Source organism: Haliotis cracherodii, unplaced genomic scaffold (genome assembly GCF_022045235.1).
Source record: "Haliotis cracherodii isolate W230 unplaced genomic scaffold, xgHalCrac1.p SCAF_10, whole genome shotgun sequence".
Classification (NCBI taxonomy): domain Eukaryota; kingdom Metazoa; phylum Mollusca; class Gastropoda; order Lepetellida; family Haliotidae; genus Haliotis; species Haliotis cracherodii.
The window spans coordinates 29,996,502-30,018,865 of NW_027266265.1; the positions used below are offsets into that span (position 1 = coordinate 29,996,502).

The 22,364-nt window shown below is 38.8% G+C and overlaps 1 protein-coding gene and 1 non-coding gene across 2 annotated transcripts; one reads left to right on the forward strand and one right to left on the reverse strand.

The window, feature by feature from the left end:
- Nucleotides 1-971: 971 nt before the first annotated feature.
- LOC139454281 (ribosome quality control complex subunit TCF25-like) lies at nucleotides 972-20,426 on the forward strand. Its single transcript, XM_071235896.1, has 17 exons — nucleotides 972-1,259; nucleotides 2,025-2,261; nucleotides 3,344-3,477; nucleotides 4,840-4,905; nucleotides 5,085-5,170; nucleotides 6,339-6,469; nucleotides 7,251-7,350; nucleotides 7,487-7,580; nucleotides 8,576-8,668; nucleotides 9,305-9,410; nucleotides 11,568-11,675; nucleotides 12,898-13,016; nucleotides 14,909-15,067; nucleotides 17,557-17,647; nucleotides 18,996-19,075; nucleotides 19,717-19,792; nucleotides 20,135-20,426. Exons 1-17 carry the CDS (start codon nucleotides 1,092-1,094, stop codon nucleotides 20,339-20,341), a joined length of 2,055 nt encoding a protein of 684 aa, XP_071091997.1. The 5' UTR covers nucleotides 972-1,091; the 3' UTR covers nucleotides 20,342-20,426.
- Trnat-ugu (transfer RNA threonine (anticodon UGU)) lies at nucleotides 16,367-16,439 on the reverse strand. Its single transcript has one exon. It is a non-coding gene; the product is annotated as a tRNA-Thr (tRNA).
- Nucleotides 20,427-22,364: the final 1,938 nt, after the last annotated feature.

A 22,364-nucleotide genomic window follows, 5' to 3' on the forward strand; every position in this document is an offset into this window, starting at 1 on the left:
AAGAATCTGTACTTTACTAAGAAAGTGTTATCCCAAATATAACATTTGTTACAATCAAATAGAAGCTAGATCTAAATATTTTGTACTTATAAACCTACTTATTGTCTAACATTATGGGGTTTTAACATTACATTAGGCCATGGCGATGTTTACTGTGTATGAAGATACATTATAATTGCTCATATTATATTAACTGTCAGTACAAGATGCTAGATCTATGTGGTATCTGATTAAAACTTTCTCAATCACAACTTTGTAAACTTGACGTAAAGGGGGAAAAAATCAGAACTGTGAAGCATATCAAGGTAAAATCAACCATTCTTTGCTGTACGAGCAACCATTTGATTTCTAAAAAAAAAATGAAGCCTATTTTAATGAAACAAAATTTGGGAAAACAAAATATGCAGATATGGGAATACAAGTGTTCAAACAACATGGGCGGTAATATCGATAACATTAGGGTAGCTGGGTTCTGTCTACAAATGTCAGACAAATTTATCGCATGACTACCGTCTGAATACAATATATGACGCCCGCCACGCCTAACATAAACATATAAACGACATGATCACTCAACTGACGATATATGCGCTGATTAATATCGGAAAACTGATGACATGTCCTTGTATCCAAATGTCATTAGCAGTCGTAAAACACGCGAACTTGCTGACTTTAATTGGTTTGTAACATTAGACGCGAATTGGACAGTTGCGATGAGTTGTCTCCCTTGAAAAGTGCGATAGTCGATAAAACTAACGCATACACACGGTCTCGAAAAGTATGTAAAATAGCGACGACCGTGGAGGCAGCCATATTGTAATTCTGCACAGAATTTCAACAAACCTCTTGCCCGATAAACTCGATAGATCTGTTCCACGTATGTCAAAACGTACATAAAATATTTAAAAACTAGATTCTAGTTGGGCACTATCCTGAATTAGTTTTACAGCGGAGAATTTGTTTCTCGCAATATAGACTCTAGTACCGGAGTTAATGTATCTTCACTTCCGGTTGTGAAAGCAGACAGCTTTCGTCGTGGAAACTTATGCTTTCGAAAACCTGTGGTTAAAAGTTAATTGTTTCGTTGTATCATGTCAAGCAGAGCTTTAAGGAGACTTCAGGGCGACGGAGACATACTCAGTGCCGTCCCAGTCGAGCTCATAGTCGACTCTGATTCCGCCGATGAAGCTGAATTTCAAGAAGTGAAAAGCAAAAAGAAACATAAACGAAGGAAACCTGCTTTTAACCCCTTTGAACTGGTATGTCTTTGTTCATATGTTGAACGTGCCTAAACAACTCACATCATATACATCGTTGATGATATCCATGTTCGTTTCCCAATATTCTACAAGGAAAGTATTTAGTATTTCCGATCTGTAAAGGACAAACTATAACTGCTATAAAACTGTATCATCAAAACACACGCAGCTCACAGTAATATGGCGGTAAAAATATACCCGTTGTTGTATATTTTTACATACCTTGCAATTTCAGATTGTCATAAATGCCATGGGGATTCAAGGTTAGGAAAGGTCCCCAACATACTATGCTGATCTGTAAGAGGCAACCAAATTGATTGGAGGGGCAGGCTTGGTAACATTGTTGATTGCATATCCCAATGTATGCTGATGTCATTGTACCGCGATGTCATGGATTGTTGCTCAAAGTATCATTCACTGGATTGTCTTTTTGAGGCATTAAACAAGACAGCAACAAAAATAACACCATTCAGCGGTAGAAACTAACAGTTTTAGTCCACTAGTCCTTATAATAACATATAGCAAAATCTTTAAAAATGCCACATTTCTACTAGATCTACTAGATACCTTTACTATTGGGCAATTTGGCAAGGACTATAGGACTAGTGCCAATTTCTAACCCTGCCATTGTCCTAAATGAAAATAAAACAGACCCAAAATTGATAATGTGTGAATATATGTAGTTGGAAATTGAAATACAAGTAGCACAGTTTGTGAGAATCTATCTCCATGTCAAAAATGACTATTTTTGACTTTCAATTTCAGCTAAATGAGGATGTAGAGGAGTCTGAGCCGATCATAGTTGCACCTGTTAAACCAGCAGAGGTAAATGACGAAGTCGATGTGAAACAAGATAAAGAGAATGAGGATAAAGAGAAAACTGGAAATCCTGTGGAAGAGGGCGAGGAAAATTCCCCAAAAGCTGTCACAAAAAAGAAGAAAAAGAAAAAAAAGAAAAAAGGAAAAGAAAATGATAACAACACAGCTGTACAGACTGGAGATGTAAGGTTCTTTCAATTATTAGTTGGAAGTGCCCCCCCCCCCCCCCCCCATTAGAGTTTGCTGCAGCATGCCATTAAGGTCATTTATGAAAGCGGGGTGTTGAGATTAAGGGGGCATTATGAAAAAGGCGTCATGAAAAAATTACCGGTGAAGATCCGGGGTAGAATAGGTCATCAGCAACCCATGCTTGCCATAAAAGGTAACTATGCTTGTCGTAAGAGGCGACTAACGGGATCGGGTGGTCAGGCTCACTGACTTGGTTGATGCATGTCATCGATCCCAGTTGCATGGATCGGTGCTCATGATATCAATCACTGGATTACCTGGTCCAGTCTCGATTATTTACAGACCGCCATCATATAGCTGGAATATTGCTGAGTGCAGCGTTAAACAACCAACTAACCATCCAATCATGACAAAATGACACAGCAAAGGAGGGGGAGATCGCCAAAATTTATCACAACTATACACAACTCGGGTAAAGTTTTGACCCAATGTTTTTTTCAACTGATGTGATTGATACATTTTGACAGCTAGGATGATGGAAATTAACCAAAGAAAGTGTCTGACTTATCTTTCAGAACTGAGTTTATCTCCTGCACTATTTGAATCCAGGGACCCCCTGAATCTTTAACATTTAACATAGGGGTTTGACAAGGGCCCTTGACTTTCATGTTTAATTTCAAATAAAAATATCACCTGATTTCTTTGTTGAATGATCAGCAGAGACTGTTTAGTGTATTGGAAAGAGTATCACAGTACATTTTGAGGTGTATTTGCTAATACACAAACGGAGATAGACATGACCACTAGTCGTAAGTCTGAGACTAGTGATGGTTCAGAGGGACTAGTTGTCTTCTCCCCAAATCTAGTTATGTTACATAAACTACGGTACTTGTCCAAAATAACAAGATTCTTAGCATCAAATGAGGTCAAATTTTCTGTTATTGTATCGACTATTATTAGCTCAGCAAGTTTGACGAAACAGATTTTTACTAGACTTGGGCTTTGGGCTAGTGGCGAAAGTCTCAGAGTGGTTAGGTGTTGTTTTTTTTCTCTGATGTTTCACCGTTTGACTGCAGGGTGAAGATGAGATTGATGCAGGTATACGAGAGGTGAATCGTATCCTGGGTATAACGGACCAGACAGCAGGGGGTGGCATGGTGGTAGACACAATAACCAGCGACATGCGGGCACTGCTGAATGTGGAACACAGGTAAAGAGACATTTAGGACATGTTGGACAACGTGTGGATTCCAAGGCGGAATAGGCCCATCGCATCCCATGTTTGTCAAGATGGCCGATCAGAGCAATGACAGGGTGGTGCCAATGTGTAATCTGGCTGATGAAATCATTTTCAGACAGATGGATTGTTGCTGATGCTATCAGTCACTGGTTTGCCAGGCCCAGACTTGATTGTGTTCAGGCTGTTGAATGCCGGTACTGAGATATCAAACAACATTCACTCACTCAGGGCTTCACATTCTAGAAAAGAAAATGCCCTGTGAAGATTTGGGTTAGAATAGGTCCTCAGCAACCCATGCTTGTCGAAAGAGGCAACTTATGGGAACCGGGTGTCAAGATCGCTGACTTGGTTGATGCCTGTCATTGTGTCCCAATGGTGTGATTCGTTGCTCATGACATCAATCATTGGATTGTCCGCCATCATAACGCTGGAATATTGCTGAGTGCGGCGTTTAACAACAAACTTTTCAGTTTTAATTAAGAAGAAAAGTATGTTTGGCATTTCTAGAAATAAGATACTAGCCAATATGTCTTGTACACAAAGAAACTGCTGGCCAAGTTTGAATATCACTAACCCAATGCACAAAGTATTTCAGTTGTCAGATAAAGCATGTGCACTAATTTACATGGTTACCTGTGGGGATTCTGGGTAAGCTTATACATCCCCAGCAACCTATGCTTGTTGTAAGAGACGACTAAATGGATCGAGTGGTAAGGCTCAGTGACTTGACTGATCGCATGTCATTGTATCCCAATTATGTAGATTGATGCTCATGATAACGGTGGTCTGTAACTCATGAAATTTGTACTAGCAATCCAGTGATTGGCATCATCAGCATCGATCTACGCAATTGGAATATGATGACATGCTAATCCGAATTTTCATGGGACTTGTTACAGAGATATCTCCTAGAGTTTTCGATGATAAATATATAGTTTGTTCCCTGTCCAGTAGATCCGTATGCATTCAAGTTATCATTCTCAACTCCCTGGGAACTATACTTCTATATGTCTAAGGCGCCGCATTCACTGTGCAGAGTTGCGTACCTTGGGCACACCAGAAACCTATGATTGTGGTTTCGAATCCTAGTTGGCCCCGATTATGTTTCTAGGTTTGTTAGCACCATATCTGTGCTTGTGTGTTTCACCGAAGTGAGCTTTCCTCCCACATTAAGCTGACACGCTGTGATAGAACTGGAATACTGTTAAAAGCAGCATTTAACACAACTCACTCGCTCACTCACTACATATACACATATAAAAAAATGATGTGATATAACCTCATTGACTGAATATAATTATCATTGATTGTGCTTTTTTCTTTTGTCAATAGGAATCTAAATCCTGACAATGAAATGAGGAGGATATTTGGTTCCCGGGTAGTCCAACAAGAAACTAAGTGAGTCAAGTAGTTTTATCTGGTGTTCATATACCATGAGAAAAACCCTCACCTCAAACAGAATAGTTTTCATTTCATTTGCAAACTAATAACCTCAATTTTCTCAAAATGTACATAGATGCTTGTCAACACAGGAGATTTAAATGATATTTATATTATTTTTGTGTCTCAATTTTAAGTCGGCACAGAGGAAGACATAGAACTTTCCATCGAGGAACGAAGCTTGTTCAGCCCCGGGACAACTGGCCAGCAATTGGAAGAACTGGTAAATATGACTGGATAATGAAGTAATCCTTCACAGTAACAACTTACAGCGGTACCCTTGGGCTTTGAAGATGGATTAGTTTGTGAAAAATGCATTCCTATCAGTTTTGAACTTGATCATTTGTTATCCAGTTAAAACAATAATGTGTTACTAACTCTTTGCCAAACCTGCTAGGTTCTATTAGCTTGAAGTACATCGTTTTAAGTAGGTGTTTGTCTTAACATATTGTTTATCGTAAGTTGACCTTACTAGAGCAAAACATATTTTAGGGATTTCTATTTTAACAAAGGAAAACCAACACAAAAGACCAATATTTCTTCTATTGTACTCTCTTTTTTATGTAGATTTCATGACACTCAGTGTGTCTTGATATCCACAACAATATGATAATGTGGCCTTTATTATTTAAATTAGGAACTGGCCATTTAACTTTGTATTTGAGATCAGAAAGCAGACTTTTATGCAGGTCTCTATGCTCACTGGTATCTGGAATTTAGAAGCCTAAATGCTGATTGGCTGATTAGAAAGTTCACTTCATGCAACCTTGAGGAATTGTCAGATCTTTGCATGTGATGAGGTGTCGTATCGACATGAAAGATCTGATTTTTTATGAGATTGGGTAAAGACATGGGCATACGGTCCCACATAAGAAGATCTATGATGGTATACTAGGGCAAACTGTCTTGGATTGCTCCAGTTACTGGTGGGTGATAAAATGTCTGTGTATTACCATACAGCGGTAGAATCTAACAGTTTTAGCCCTTATTATGCTAAATATGTTAACATATAGCAAAACGCCTAAAAAGGGCAAATTTCTACCAGTCCTTAGGATACCTTAACTATTGGGCAGTTTGGCAACGACTGCAGGACTAGTGCACATTTTTAACGCTGCCATATGATACGCTCAAATCCGCCCGCTTCATATAGAAGCACCAAAGGGCCACTACAGGATTTGAGCGTGATTGCATTCCTCACAATGCAGTCATAACAAGGTGATAGACTGTGACATTATTTACTGAACTATTTGGAAACATGTAGTTTAGGTTGTCAATTAATTCATATGCCATAAAATTGGTGTGTTGGGCCAATATAATATGTTTCGACCTATAACAAGCCCAACATGAAAACACCCATTCAATGACATAATGATATTATTGTCTGTTTTCAGGTTTGTCAATGTCACTTCTAGACAATCGTCCAAACTGTCAGATGTTTACATTTGAACATAATCATCAGTACCAGCAGACAGAGTTCAAGTTCTTGGAAGCAGTGGAATCTCTCAACCCACAGAACATTGCTGTAAGTCAGCAGGCATCATGGGGGTGGGGGGAGAATGGAGGTGGTCAATTGACAGTGTACAAAACTAGGCATGAAAGTCAAGGGGTCCTTGTCATTACCCTAATGTTAGAAGTTATAAGATTCAAGAACGAAAGGAGAAGCTTCAAGAACACAGGACTCCCTTAATTTTGAACAGTGTAGGTCTTTGTTAGTCTGGTACCCGCACCTTCCTGGTAATAATGAGCCGGAATGAGACTTTGACTGTATCATGATTGTCTGAATGGCTGAGTTTTTGTGCTACTGGTACCCTATTCAACCCTTCATCATTTGGAGGAAAAAACTAAGTTGATCATCGTAGCACTAAGATCGGTTTGTGAAACAGGGCTTAGGTTATATTGTGGTCCCTTCATATGATGATCACAGTTACTGTCATGGCTTCTGGAAGAACCTTCATGAATTGCATTTCGTTTTGATAGTAACTTTCAATCTGCCACTCTCCCAAATAGATTTTTGTATATGTCATTGTTCTTTTGACAGGAATCCAGGCCAGTTAGATGATTTTCCTAGGGGGTCCATGTTTAAGAATTTCAATGATCTGAATATATCGGGCCGGTCAGATTGACTTATTTTCTTTATAAAAGGGTGTCAAGGTGTCACTCAGGCTTCATTTCTAAAGTGGACAATCCAAGTATTTGCTTCAAATATGTTACAGTACATTATGTTAGTCGCTCAGTAGTTGTCCCAGTATAATCACTGCTCATTGAGAAAGTGAATGTGAGTTGGATGTTTTTTGTTTGTACAGAATTTGCTGCAGATGCACCCCTATCACATCAATGGACTCATTCAGCTAAGTGATGTCTTTAAGATGAGTGAAGATATGCAGATGGCCGCTGAACTTGTTGGTAAGATAATTCAAGTTATTAAGTAATGTAGGCTTGTTGTTTGTTTTACATCGTCAGCAATATTTCAGTTTCAAGTATATCACAGTGGTCTGTAATGATGTGCATTCTTTTGACACTATTTTACTGTTCATTACAGAGAGAACCCTCTATGCATTTGAACACACATTCCATCCGTCCTTCAGTATGACAACAGGCACCTGCAGGCTTGACTACAGGAGACAGGAGAACAGGTACCGCAAATAGTAATAAGACTGACAATTAGAATGTCTTTGTAAAGCCAGAATTTGCTTTCAAACATTTGTATGTACGTAGTGACCATCCTAAACGACTGTATATGGTGTTTGTATGTCTACGAAGTGATCTGTGTGATGTATGTCAACTGAACCATATGTGTGAACATATATACTGAACAATCTGTGATGTGATGTTTGTATGTCTACTGAACAAGGTATGTGATGTTTGTATGTCGACTGAACAAGGTGTGTGATGTTTGTATGTCTACTGAACAAGTAATGTGATATTTGTATGTCTACTGAACAAGGTATGTGATGTTTGTATGTCTACTGAACAAGGTATGTGATGTTTGTATGTCTACTGAACAAGGTATATGATGTTTGTATGTCTACTGAACAAGGTATGTGATATTTGTATGTCAACTGAACAAGGTATGTGATATTTGTATGTCTACTGAACAAGGTATGTGATGTTTGTATGTCAACTGAACAAGGTATGTGATGTTTGTATGTCTACTGAACAAGGTATGTGATGTTTGTATGTCTACTGAACAAGGTATGTGATATTTGTATGTCTACTGAACAAGGTATGTGATGTTTGTATGTCTACTAAACAAGGTATGTGATGTTTGTATGTCTACTGAACAAGCTATAACATGTTTGTATGTCTACTGACCAAGCTATAGGGTGTTTGATTGTCTATTGAACGATCTATATGATGTTTGTATATCTATTAAACAAGCTAGAAGATGTTTGATTGTCTACTGAAAAAGCTATAGGGTGTTTGATTATCTATTGAACGAACTGCATGATGTTTGTATGTCTATTGAACAAGCTATATGATGTTTGTATGTCTACTAAACAAACTATAGGATGTTTGTCAGTCTACTGAAAAAGCTATAGGATGTTTGTATATCTACTGAATGAGCTGTATGATGTTTGCCAGTCTACTGAACAAGCTATGTGATGTGTATATGTTTGTATGTCTACAGGGCAATGTACCTGTGCCTATTCCGACATCTGTCGTCAGTTGGACAGAGGGGATGCTACAGAACTGCTCTGGAGTTCTGTAAACTTCTACTCAGGTAGGTGTTGCTCTGAGTCAGAAAGGGTTCTAGTCAGATATGAACAGGCACCATTGAAGCGCCAGAATTTTCAACCATGATGTATATTGCACACACAAAATACTGAAAGCTTATGCTTTTTTGCACTTAGTTGAACATCAAATGCTTTGTGTTATACAGATGCAACACAATGATTTTTTGTTGTAAATATTTAGGCTGTTTTGTAGGTAGGACATTTATCAATTAAACTTAAAAGATTTCTGTAAAGTTGTATACATTGCCCCTCATATGATATAGGATGTGATATGTATTTGCATTATGTACCTTGCTCCCGTGGGGATTCTGGGTTAGAATTGGTCCTAAACAACCCATGCTTGTCATACAAGGAATTGGATGGTCAGGCTGTGTGACATTGTTGATTGTCAACATACCCGACAGTGTGGATTGTTTGCTCATGATATGAAGCTTAATGTCATAAGCTATTTTGTCTTGTCTAGACTCCATAATTTACAAGCCGCTCTTATGTAGCTGGAAAATGGCTGAGAGCAGCATTAAACAACCAAACAAATTTACCTTGAAGTAAAACTAATATGTGTTTTTGAATTAAGATTTTTTTCTTTCACTGTTGATTGAAAGATGTTACACATGATATTCCAGCTTGGACCCCGATGGTGACCCCATGTGTGTGCTGCTGATGATTGACTTCTATGCACTACGAGCTGAACAGTTCAGCTTCCTCATCAGGATGTACCACGAATGGGAGGTGAGATCAGGCAGGACATCCTATGATATAACATGTTTAAGGAGGCCGGAAACACACAGGATTGTTTTCTGAATAGGTTTCATCTTTTCAATTTTTAACAGTTGATTTTGCTCTAATTTCACACAGTTTTCTAAAGAAGTTGACCGTTTAATTTTTTTTTTTTTAAAATGTCCTTTAATGTAATTTGATAACTGTTATAACTATCAATAACTGTACTTAATTTTGATTTATTATTTTAGTAAATAACACTTGTAGACACGATTACGAGTGCCCACCCCCCCCCCATCTCTGGTGTTTGACATAATTGTTTTTTTTGGTTTGTTTTTTTATTTATTCAGGGTTCAGAATACATTGTACACGATATAATGTATTTTAATACATTAACTGTTTGCACATCATTTGTAATGTGATGATTGATATTACAAGCTTTCACACAGGGACACATACATACATACACACATACATATCCTAAAATTCAAAAAGGTTATGGTACATCATCCAGTCTTTGTTAAATCCAAACCTCTGTTTGTGGACAAAAAACATCTTTTCTCTATTTTATAGCGAAATTTGAGTTCACTCTTTAAAAACTGTATATTCAGTAGTATATTTTGAACTCTACATCTGTAGATAAAGTATTTTGTGAACAGTATGATAAAATCAAACACTTTATCAGTAATAAGATTTTTTTTAAAGCCAAAAATAATAAATTCTGCTGAAAGATTTAGATTATGAATGTGTCCACATTTGTCATTTATCCAGCTCATAAACTGTTTCCAAAAATTCTGTACAATATCACACTCCCACAAGAGATGGACGATCGTCTCTCTGTCAACACTGCAAAAAGTACATCGATCACTGTCCACATTCTTGATATAAAATAGAAATGAGTTGGTTGTAAGTATCCTATGAATTATCCTGAACTGAAACCACCGAAGCTTTGTATCTTTGGTTATTTTGAAAGGTTTTATAAAAATGGATTTCCAGTTTAATTCACCAAAAATAAATTCCCATTTCTGTCTGGCTTCTGGTTTCTGTCTAACCAAAGGTCCCAAAAGTGTATAGTAGGCATGTTTGGAAACTTTCTTTAATGAGAAAAGCTTAGTCAATAATAAACTGTAATCTAAAGGTCTAATGGTGTTCTCCATTTTTATGTTTGCCTTCTTAATATAGTTTGAAACTGCAGAAACTATACTATTGAACTGCATGATTGGCAATGTGAACTCATGTTTCCTACAAAAGTCATTGTATGACAAAAAACAACTATTTATATCTAATAAATCGCAAATTCTATACACTCTTGCGTCAACCCACTGTTTAAAAAAAATAGTTTGTTTGTCAATCTTGATATCTGGATTATAAAATAGAGGTTTGCTTACCAGTGCATCAGAAGTATCAATTGTAGCCTTATTAGAGAGTTCATAAAAACCCTCCAAACAGTCTTTCCAAAAAGGATTGAGAGTTTGATTACTCAATTTCTGGATAAAAGAGGACCCGTATTTGTGCATAGTGGATAGTTTTGGATGACAAGACAATTTGACGTAATATTAATAAGCACCCAGGGGGCTCCCAAAATTAGAAATAGGGGGCTCTTATTAGAATATAATTTTGGTGAGAGAAAAAACAGAGTTGAAAGATTGTAAACTTTGTGGTTTATCCTGAAATTATACTTAAGAAAAGTCAGTGGGTATTATACACGACAGATATATTTTCCAGAATTTAATTGCCAAAAATTAAGGGTGCATATAACAGTAGTGTATATTATACACGAATAAATGAGTCTTGTGCACATTGATCAATCGAGAGGGGTAATAATTGGGATTGTTCACTAGCCAATATATTAGCAAATATCGCCGTGGGCGCTTATTAGAGCGGGGCGCTTATTATGTCGAATACGGTAATGGGGGACACATCTCACATACTGGTTACATCCTCTTGTTAATGTTTGACCTTGATTTCTTTTTTTACTGGTTTCTTCTTTTGATGATATATGGGGTATCTATGGCATTTACCATCAGTTTCTTGTTCTTAGTATATGCAGAGGGTATTTGAATATCAGTGCTGACTGCAACTTTTGTTCATGGATGTCTTTGTTGACATTTCAAGCTACCCAGGTGAGCTACAGTGCCATGGCATTATTGTGGAATGTGTGATTTACAGGCACACCGGAACCTCACACAGTTGCCCAACTTTGCATTCTCTGTTCCACTGGCAATGTTCCATCTGGCCAATCAGAACCAAGAAAGTACTGATGCTGCAGATAGTCTGGTGAGTGATGTACAGTGGGATAGGAATAATCTACACAGCATTTACATGAGTATTAGACATCCAAGGCATGAGTGAGTGAGTGAGTATGGTTTTACGCCGCTTCTAGCAATATTCCAGCAATATCACGGCGGGGGACACCAGAAATGAGCTTCACACATTGTATACCCATGTTGGGAATCGAACCCGGGTCTTCGGCTTGACGAGCGAACGCTTTAACCACTAGGCTACCCGACCGCCCCAGATCCAAGGCATGAATGTGGTTGGATGTGGTAGCAGGTGGTCCTGTCTACGTACAGTGCACAAGCCACAAATCAGGTGAAGCTCTACATTGGTTATGGAGAGTAATTTGATGGCTGACCGTTTTCATCAGCTTGACCCCTGAGAGCTTCTAGAGCTTCATAAATGAACAAAAATCAAAGCTGTACTTTAAGAGTAAGCGGTTTCAAAAGTTCAAAATGTCGTGATTTTTCGATTCTGAGCAAAATCCCTGCTCAGAAATCGTACCTCTAACTTACCGATTTTTTTGCATATTGGATCATGTACACAAACACCATGCACCAAACACGCTGAATCTCTGGATTTGGGGGGTCAGACTCACTGACTTGGTTGATGCATGTCATCGATCCCCATTGCGCGGATGATGCTCATGATATCAATCACTGGATATTTCAATTATTTACAGACCGCCGTCATATAGCTGGAATATTGCTGAGTGCGGCATTAAACAACAAATCAACCAACCAACTAAACATCTTAATGAGTCAGTATACTGAGTTGGGTATCCATGTTGATTTGATCAAATTGTATACCATTATACAGTGATTTACATTGGTCTTTATACTAGTATTTGCTGGTCCTTCAGACTCTCAGTAATAAATGGCTGGGGTCTCAGGTATTATGATTGAGGCCCTAGGATTACCACTATCTACAGGAAATAAAATACAAATTATATGTGGTGCTGTGTGCTTATTATAGATTGAAGAATATTTGATATGGACCGTTAAGAATATCTGATAAATCTTGCATACGTGATTCAATTTTAAGCGGTTAATCTTTCTAACATCAATACTCTTTGCATTAGGTGGGACCAATAGGGGATATTATTTACATCCATTCCTCCATTTTTTGTGTGTATACAATATTATGTGTCTGGTTTTATGTGAGTGGTTTTATACTTTTTATCAAGATGTTTAGAAATATGGAAATGTGTGCTTGTCTGCAGCTCCAGTCCAGCCTGATCATGTTCCCCGGGACGTTGATGCCGCTGCTGGACAAGTGCAGTGTCAGTCCAGATGCTGCTGTCAATTCACATCCATTCTTTGGACCCGCTTCACAGAACAGGTGAGTAGTTCATGGCAGATACTGTATAAAGCAGGTACTGTATGAGGCTGGCAATGTACGAGGCAGGCACTGTATGAGGCAGGTGCTCTACAAGGCAGGTACTCTACAAGGCAGGTACTGTATGAGGCAGGCACTCTAGGAGGCAGGCACTGTTTTACAAGGTTCATTCAGTCTTGGAAAAGTTCATGAAAATCTCCAAAATAGCTTGAAAATCCTTGAATTTGAACAAAATGAAATATACTTGTTATCAGGGGTCCAGAAAAAATAATATCCCAATCGGACATTTGCATTTAGGCCATGCCCCCTTCAAATAGCGTATTTTCTAATGACTTTTCACACACATTACAAGTTGTTTCGTACAGTGTTCCCTCGTTATTGAGCGCTTCAGTTATAGCGAAGTAAAGCATGGCTCCCAAAATTTACTAACATTTTTAGTAAACTCAAGTTTTCCAATGACACAATGTTTTCTCCCCGTCTCAGAAAACATTAACAGCTGATCACCGCGATCACGTAACACCGGAAAAACAAGTCAACAAATCCGAACTGAAGAACGCAATTTAAGGCCCAATTTAATCCTATCATTATAATATCTGGTAATAAAAAAAAAAATTCACTGTTTATCTGGACTAGAGTTTTTAATATATTTGATTAATATTATTCAGTATTTCATTCAATAATTATAATAATGTTTGCAATAATTTCGGCAAAATCGTATGCGAAGTGATCGCTAGATCTCACCACTCAGCGTTATTTACAGCAACCCCGGTCAGATTACTGCTATTGACGCCTTGAAACGAACTTTAGTTGCAAAAGAATGGATACACATATCATAGATGCAGTACCATGACTCGCTAAAAGTCATATTTGAGGCAGTTTGACTATTAAATGTCTACATAACGTTTTCGCAATCGAAATGCATGTAGCGTGAGAAGTCCCTACGGTGACTGGTCAAAATCATTCCATACATCAAAAAATATATCCAGCATACCATCTGTACCAAAGTGCTATGCTTATGGTTCTTATAATTTTAAGTATATATGGTGGAAGCTGCAACTAAAATAACACGATATTGGAATATATTCTTCCTGATAAAGTAATAATTTCAGATACAATTTCTTCCCACCATTGCATCAAAATTCTTTAAAGTGGTATCACTGGGTACGTTTTAACTGAATCACCAGTAGATTGGGAGGAAAGTCGTGCACAGCTGATTGCAATTTCCGGCTTAGTTTACGAGAAAATACGCACGGTAATCTTAATCTCTGCATATAAAACAATGCCTTGGAGAGCAGGAATTACATTTTAAATGGTAAAATCATCATGTCTAGTGATGTTTTATATCAAATTTGATACTTTTATTGACCAAGTTTGATATGCCTGTTTATTCACCTGAAGTCATTGAAGGGATACCATAACGCTCATCAATTATTTGGACTCTGAAGGTAGCGTTGTTTGTTTTTTAAAATGTCCGGACAGAAAAATTTAAATGTCCCGTAAGCAATATTTTAAACCGGACATTTGAGATTCCCAATCGGACATGTCTGGGGCATATGACCATTTCCGGACCCCTGCTTGTTGTTTTTAGCTCTTACAACTAATTCATTGTATATTGGATTGAAAACAACATTGACAGACTAACGCTAATAACCCAATTAAACAAGCCTTGAAAATGGCAATTGAAAGCCTTGAAAAGGCCTTGAAGTTGAGTGTTCCATATCTCTAAGAACCTTGAACAAACTTACTAAGATGCCAAACAATAGTGTAGATGGGGAACCATGTACATCCCCGCGATCCAGTGAGTCACCGAGTACAAGAAGCACTGTAGTATGGACTCCCGTTGGGGATGATATATCCGAGATAGACATAACAATGATTATCCTTCTATTTGACAGTCAGACAGAGGCGCTGAAGCAACTGATAGCTCTGTACATTGGGCGCAGCTTTCCCTGCTGGAAGGAGCCTGATGCGATGGCCTGGTTGGAGAAGAACGTGAAGGAGGTGCTGGCTAGGGTGGACAGGAAGGACCCACTTGTTGAGGATGCCAGGCAAAAGTAAGCCATTGCTTCATGTAAGAAGTAAGCAGCAAGGGGGAGTAGGGAGAATAAACCATGAGGGGGGTGCAGCTTGTTCTTCACTGTTATTCGAGTAGCTGGGATCAACAGTATTGGAGCAGTACTGTAGTGACCATACCCTGTATTCGCTATGTTAAGCTACCTTGGAGCTTTGAAAATTGACATTGGGGGTCTCTTGGAGCTTAGAAAATAGACATTGGGGGTCACTTGGAGCTTAGAAAATTTACATTGGGGGTCACTTATTCCTTAAATCAGTAAAATTTAGTTTCAGAGAACCAGCGGGAGTGGACAAACAGTTCAAAAGTCAATGAAGCTAAAACTCTAGATTAATACTTAGTCTCTGAAAATATATAATTTTGATAGAGACAAATAACTCAATTTAAATTGGAAAGGAGCCCCAGTGAGATGAATGATTTGAACCTGAGGAAAACCCAGACTTGCTCCATTTAGGGCTTTTACATTACAGAAAAGGGTGGGCGGAAGGGGAAATAATATGGTTCAGGGACTGTAAGACAGACTAAAATTCCGTCTATGTTTCTGTTTCTGTAAAAGAAAAATATGAACTGTTACATTTATTTTTGGTCTCAGTAGGGGGCTTACTCGAGCAGGGTGCTTAATACGGTGAATACGATGTGTCACGGCATAATGGGGTAGGAAGGCCCAAGGTGATGTTTGTCTTAGTAGGATTACTACCTTAAACTTAAGAGTATAGAGGTACAGTGCTGACAAACCAAGAATCATAGTCAGAGTGAAATCTTGGATTCAAACCCACAGTCATAGGATTCTGATATGCCTAAGGGATGCAACTCTGCTCAGTGAATTGCAGCACCTTATCTCCCTCCCTCCTCCTCCCCCCCCCCCCGTTATATTATACGGGCATTGCTATATATAAGCAACCATGGCAACCACAACTCCACTGCTTGTGTGATGTGTGTTCTTCCATTTCACTTGTGATCAATGAAAATGGCCTTTGATGAAATATTTATTTCTGAAAAGTAAATCAGAATGATAATTGAAAGGTATGAATAGTTATATTTAATTAGACTGAAATGTAATACACTTCTAAAATTACCCAAACAATAATAGAAACTGGTGTTTTGTTTCAAAAATATTATTCATGCATTCAGAATGCATATATTCCTAGAAATAATTTATAGTATTTAGATATATTTGAAAGCCAAGTATATTTGCAGTTGTAATTTTGTTCAAATTAAATGTCAAAAGTCACCATTCTGTTCAAAGATACTTGTAAAAATATCATGTTTAAAAAAAAAAATCAGCCCCCAGTGAGGATCGAACTCACGACCCCTGGTTTACAAGACCAGTGCTCTATCCACTGAGCTATGGAGGCTTGCATTAGTTTGTCAAGATGTTTCTGTAGTCATGACAAGCCTCTCTGAGAGTCAGGAGACCTGGTAAACAAACACAATACCTGTATTGAAACTGGCAACACCTGTCCCAGTGCTGTTCACACTGACTCTAACACAAACTGATCCAGGAACTGGTATCAATAACTGTTGTACCATCTGTGTATAAATAATCTATAGTGTATTGTAGAGGGTAGGAGTGTTGTGGGAATGCTATTATTATAAAAGGGCAGGGGTATAAATAGTTATAACAAGGAATTCTGTCTGTCAGTCCTTCCAAGGACATTTTTGTGTTCAACCTATAACTTGAAAACAACTGCATAGATTTTCAAACTTGGGGAACCCTTTTTATACCTATTGGAGAGGTGCAGTGCAAAGTTTGATTCAGTATTTGGATCTTCTGAACAAATACAGCTATTTTTCATTTTTTTACTTAGAATTCTTTTACTGCAACATTTGTGCGACCTATAACTTGATAACTTGAAATCTACTTCATGGATTCTTTTCCAATTGGGGTTACAGTTTCTATATCAATAGGAGAGGTGCAGTGCAAAGTTTGTTTTCAAAAATTAAGTTTTCTGAAAAATTTTGCTATTTTGCATTGAAAGGTTTTTTCCTGAAACATTTGTGCAACCTGTAACTAGAAAACTACATGGATTCTTTTCAAATTTAGGGAATAGTTTCCATAATAACAGAAGAGGTGCAGTGCAAAATTTAATTTTGATATGTGTATTTTCTGAAAAAAATAGGATTTTTTTCATGTTTTGACTATTTTTTCACTGTAGTTTGTTTGACTTTTGAAATCTGTGAAAGATTGTCTCTTGGATCCAAGCAAAACCAGCAAGCTAAACAACCCTGTGTGGTACAGTGGTTACCTTCTTGACACGTTTGTCATTCCAATTACGCCCGCTCAGTTTTTGTATGAACATGATTAAGTACATGTATCTGCGATTGAAAACCTGTTTTGGTCAGCACCATTGTGTCTGTAGAGATGAAACAGGACCAGTAGATACTTGCATGTGCTGTTCCGTTGGACCACTGGCAAATTTTAGTCAGTATCAAACACTGTATAAAGATAATATCGGATATTATGATCAACAGACGAAGTATCCGGTACCAAGGCACACCACGCAACATCTTCCGTCACATCATTGTGTCTGAGATCAAGGATGCCACAGCTGCACTACCACCAGTAAGTTCTTTCAGTGGACCGAGAAACAGAGACAGGTGTCCTCACACATGTCACACCTCAGTGTTATGGTTGACTAACTGCCTGTCTGTCACCTTTTTGTACATGGTCTGTCCATATTCTGTTTGACCACAGTGGATTGTGGGTCAGCACTGGTCCCCAGCAACCCATACTGGTCGTAAGAGGCTACGTAATGGATGTGATGGTCAGGCTTAGTGACTTGGTGATTGAATGACTTTGTACCCATTTGGCGTGGATCGTTGCTCAAAATATCAATCACTGGATTGTCTGGTATGGACTTGATTCTCTACAGGCTTCCATTCATTCTCTCACTCACTCACTCACTCACTCACTCACTCACTCACTCACTCACTCACTCACTCACTCACTCACTCATTAATTTGTGGAGTTAAAACTTGAATCACTTATAGTGATGTAGACATGGAATTTATGAATATAACATTTTTTATTGAGGGTCTATATTACTTTTGGAAGATATAATGATAATAGTAATTATTTATATGTTTAATTTATTTCTTTCCTGGCTGCTTTTCAATAGGGGCAGGAGGCCAGTGAAACGAAAAATAAAAATGTGTGGCCTGAAGGTACCAGTAGTAAGCCACGCCAAGGGACACGACAATATGAAGCTGAAAAGTATTATAATAATCATCAACAAAGTAAATTTCCCTGATGGTCATTTCATCCTTAATTTATATTTTTGATAGAAAAGTGCCTACTCAAACAATTAATAGGTTGTTTCATTATGGAAGCTGGGTACAGGCTCTCCTCATTCAATTGGGGTGAGGGACACAGGAGGTAGGAGCTCCCGGTGCTGAGATCGTATTCCTCTAGGAACCAGTTGTTATTCAGCCATTGGAGTATGCTTACATGTCTTTATGGGGTTGTCACTACCTTTAGTGTATAGTACTTTCACCTTGTGTACACAAAAGAACCCACTCATCCGACTGTAGATGACCAGATGGAAACACGAATACACCCGAAACCAAAGTGTCAAAACGTGTGGTGTCACCCTGGGCAAGTGACTTAGTCCCAGCAGGGAATGTGTACCTGATGTGTAGGGCGGATGTAAAAATCCTCCAGCGCCCGTAGGCAGCTTGGTTTGTATTCTCCCCAGGGAGTTGAGAATGATACCTGGAAGGCGTATAAATCCACTGGTCGGAGAACAGCTGATGTCTTCCAATGTCTTAACTACATAGCCATGTCATGTCATTGTTTCTGTAGGGCCGACCTTGAATATCAAAGCGCAGGTAGGGGACATTGGCAATTCATTTTCATAGGGGTTTACTTCATTGCAAGTGTATTAAAAATTGATTTATCTCCATGTTTGCAGGAGCTGACGACATCTCCAATTCTAAGCTACGACCCCCTGCCTCCTCATGATGCTGTTGCAACCTATGACCGCCCAGTCAGGTGAGCTAACAACTTATCATGTCAATTACGGTACACATTATTATTATATAATATAAGTCAGAAGACTATAGAGTTGGAACTGAAAGTACGGTAGAGCTAATGTGGCTGTGTTTTCAGTTAGTGACTTAAGGACAAGGGCTGTTTATTTCCAATGTTGTTTGATGTTAGTATCATCACATGCTTTTAACAGTTTAAGCATTTAAAGATTTGATACTGATTTACCACAAATTCCGTTTTGGCTTAGCATACCTGTAAACTGTTTTGACTCATCTCTTAAACTTGTCAAGAGTTGGTGACTTACAGAGTATACAACTTTTTCGTACTCTGTGGCAGTCATACCAAGCATTCCCATGTTGTATGTATGTGTTAAAGCTTGACATTAACAGTATTAGGACCACATTTCTCCACAAGAGCATACACTGTTTACAGCTCTATAGTGGCTTAAGATAGACATTGAATTGATAACAGAATTGCAACATGGTTGTAAAATTATGACAGGTTTGGGTGAGAAACATGAAAAGCATTATACACCCTTTGCATGCTTTGAGGAAAGTTAGATTTAACTGATGAAACAATTTTGGTATTTGTATAAGTGCTGAGAATTAACCCCAGTGATAGAGAAGTATTCCTACCTGTTTCAGGGGCCGGCGAGGGGAGCAGGGAGGCAGCTCACTTTCCCTCTTCCTCAGGTCCTTGCTGCCCAACTACAACCCTAATGTAAGTGTATTTGTTGCTACTTCAGAAAGTAGTTATGTTTATTTTGGACAGTCTCATTAAAATCAGATCTTTGTGTAGCGGTAGCGAGGACTCCTATTAAAGGTCATGTCAGAACAACCTATTATCTGACCAATCACAGCGTTGCTTACCAGATCAGGAAAGTGACCCCAATGGGATGTCCTCAAATCTTTGTTTAGCGGTAGCAAGAACTAAGATCTGATTTAATGATTTAATACTGCCAACTGAATAGTGCTATAACTGAAATACTGTTCAAAGCAGCACAGGACAAAAGTCTCATTTTACACACTCATCGTGCTCACACTCACAGACACTTTGTTCCAGGATCCTGATCCAGCACCAGCAGCAGTTGCAGCCCCAGAGGGAGCCGCAGGGGGAGATAACCCTGAGGGGAACAATTTGCGAAGAGGCATTGGGGTGTTGATGGATGCCATGCGAGACTTGTTGAACAACATCCAGCCTGTGGAGCCGCCAGTAGAGAACAGGCAGGATGAAGATGGGGAGGAGAGGGACGAGGAGGAGTGGGACTAAGGAGAAACAGGGGAAAAGGAGTTTGAGACCAGGATTGGATGGGTGGTAAAATGAGAAGTTTGGAGAGAAGGGCTGAGAAGGTTAACGAAGGAAATTGGGGTGGGTGGTTAAATGAGGGGGTATGGGATAAGGTCTGAGGGGGTAATAAATAGGAGGGGAATATGATACCAGGGTGGGGGGTAAAATGACGGGGTATGGGATAAGGTCTGAGGGGGTAATAAATAGGAGGGGAATATGATACCAGAGTGGGGTGGATGGTAAAATGAAGGAGTACAGGATAAGTTCTGAGGGGAAATGGTCATAATGAGAGGGGTGAGGGAGAAGTTCTGACGGGGTGAACTGGGATTGTGATTTTGATGAAGCAGAGACAGGAATCTAAGGCAAGGCGTAAGGGCTAATGAAGCCAAGAGAGTTGTTGGAAGGGAGATGGGTTGATCAGGGGGATGTATGTAGATGAGCTTGCCACAATCTCATTAAAATCAGATCTTTTAATCCAGTACAATACTTCTCTGCATTATGATCAGAGGACACCTCTATTGGAGGTCATGTCAGGGAAATCCAGAGCAGACTTTGACCGGTAAATCTAAATGAAGAAGTAGGTTCTTGAGCTAATCATCATGATAATATATCAGCTTTGTGGAACAACTCGGTTTCAGGCTTAACCGCCTTTATTCAGAAATTCAATCTTAACAGAAGGGAAATCCACTACATGTATAGCATGGAATATATTATTAACCATTCAAAAATGATCATTCTGTATATATACGGAAATCAGATATGCTGGCCAGAATTGCAAGAATTTGGAAGCCTTTGCTCACAATGGCAGATGAGAAAGTTTTCCTGATGTGACCTGTAGAGGGTTTGTCATGCAGAGATATGTTGACATGAAAACTTAGTTGCACCAGACAAAACCAGGTCGTTGTGTGGAAACATAAGGCTTAGTCAGAAGTCAAATTTGAATTTTTTTAACATGTCATGTAGACATGTAGGTTGCATTTTTCAATAATAGGTTGCACTGGTGCAAGTTTTATATAGTTAAATCAAGCCTGGAGAGGTATTATTTTGAAGATGAAGATCTGATTTTAATTAGATTGAACTGATCAAGGAATCTAAAGATATACATGGGATTAATGAATTGGGTCTTTACCCAGAACAGCAGGTGCAGAGGAATACGTATCAGATCTTGTGATGGTGCTATGAATATATTTTATGTTCAAGAGAAGGGATGCCTTGAGATGATGAGCCCGAGAATAGAATGCTATGGATGGATATGTTGAACTATGTTACAATCTTGAAGACACCTACAATACATGTGGGGACCAAACACCCTGATGTACCTTGTGTCTGATTGTATTCACTGCTATTATCATTTTGTGGAATGTGGTTACGGGAAACGTAATCAGTCTTTGTGTTGTTACATGGTTTATAATGTTCGCAAAACCATTAGGTTGAATCAGTATCTGGCATTGCATTTACCAATTCTCATCAACATTGTTGTTAGTGTAGGAGGGCGTGGAGTCATCCCACACATGACATTCTTACCTTGTCAGCTTGCTGACGGGGTTAACCTCTTTGGTCATGTGGACAAGGCGTCCGACCTCTGATCAGAAGGTTCGTGGTTCGAATCCCATCACGGGACTCAGACATTTTATGGCCGCTACATTGGCGCCCAACGTGGGGCTGAGCACGTTCATATAAAATTTGAGCAAAATAAGCCTCAGTACCCTACTATGCGGCCCGGGACGTGCCTTCTGTTGACGGGAGAGTATGTAGCAGGGCGTGGAGACATCCCACACATGACATCCTTACCTTGCCAGCTTGCTGACGGGGTTAACCTCTTTGGTCACGTGGACAAGGCGTCCGACCTCGGATTAGAAGGTCCGTGGCTCGAATCCCATCACGGGATTGGATATATAATGGCCGCTACATTAGCGACCCACACTGGTAGTTTAATTTAGTCATGTATTTTTAATATTTACTCAAAACCATAATTACACTGTCACTATGTTTTGAATAGTCAGTT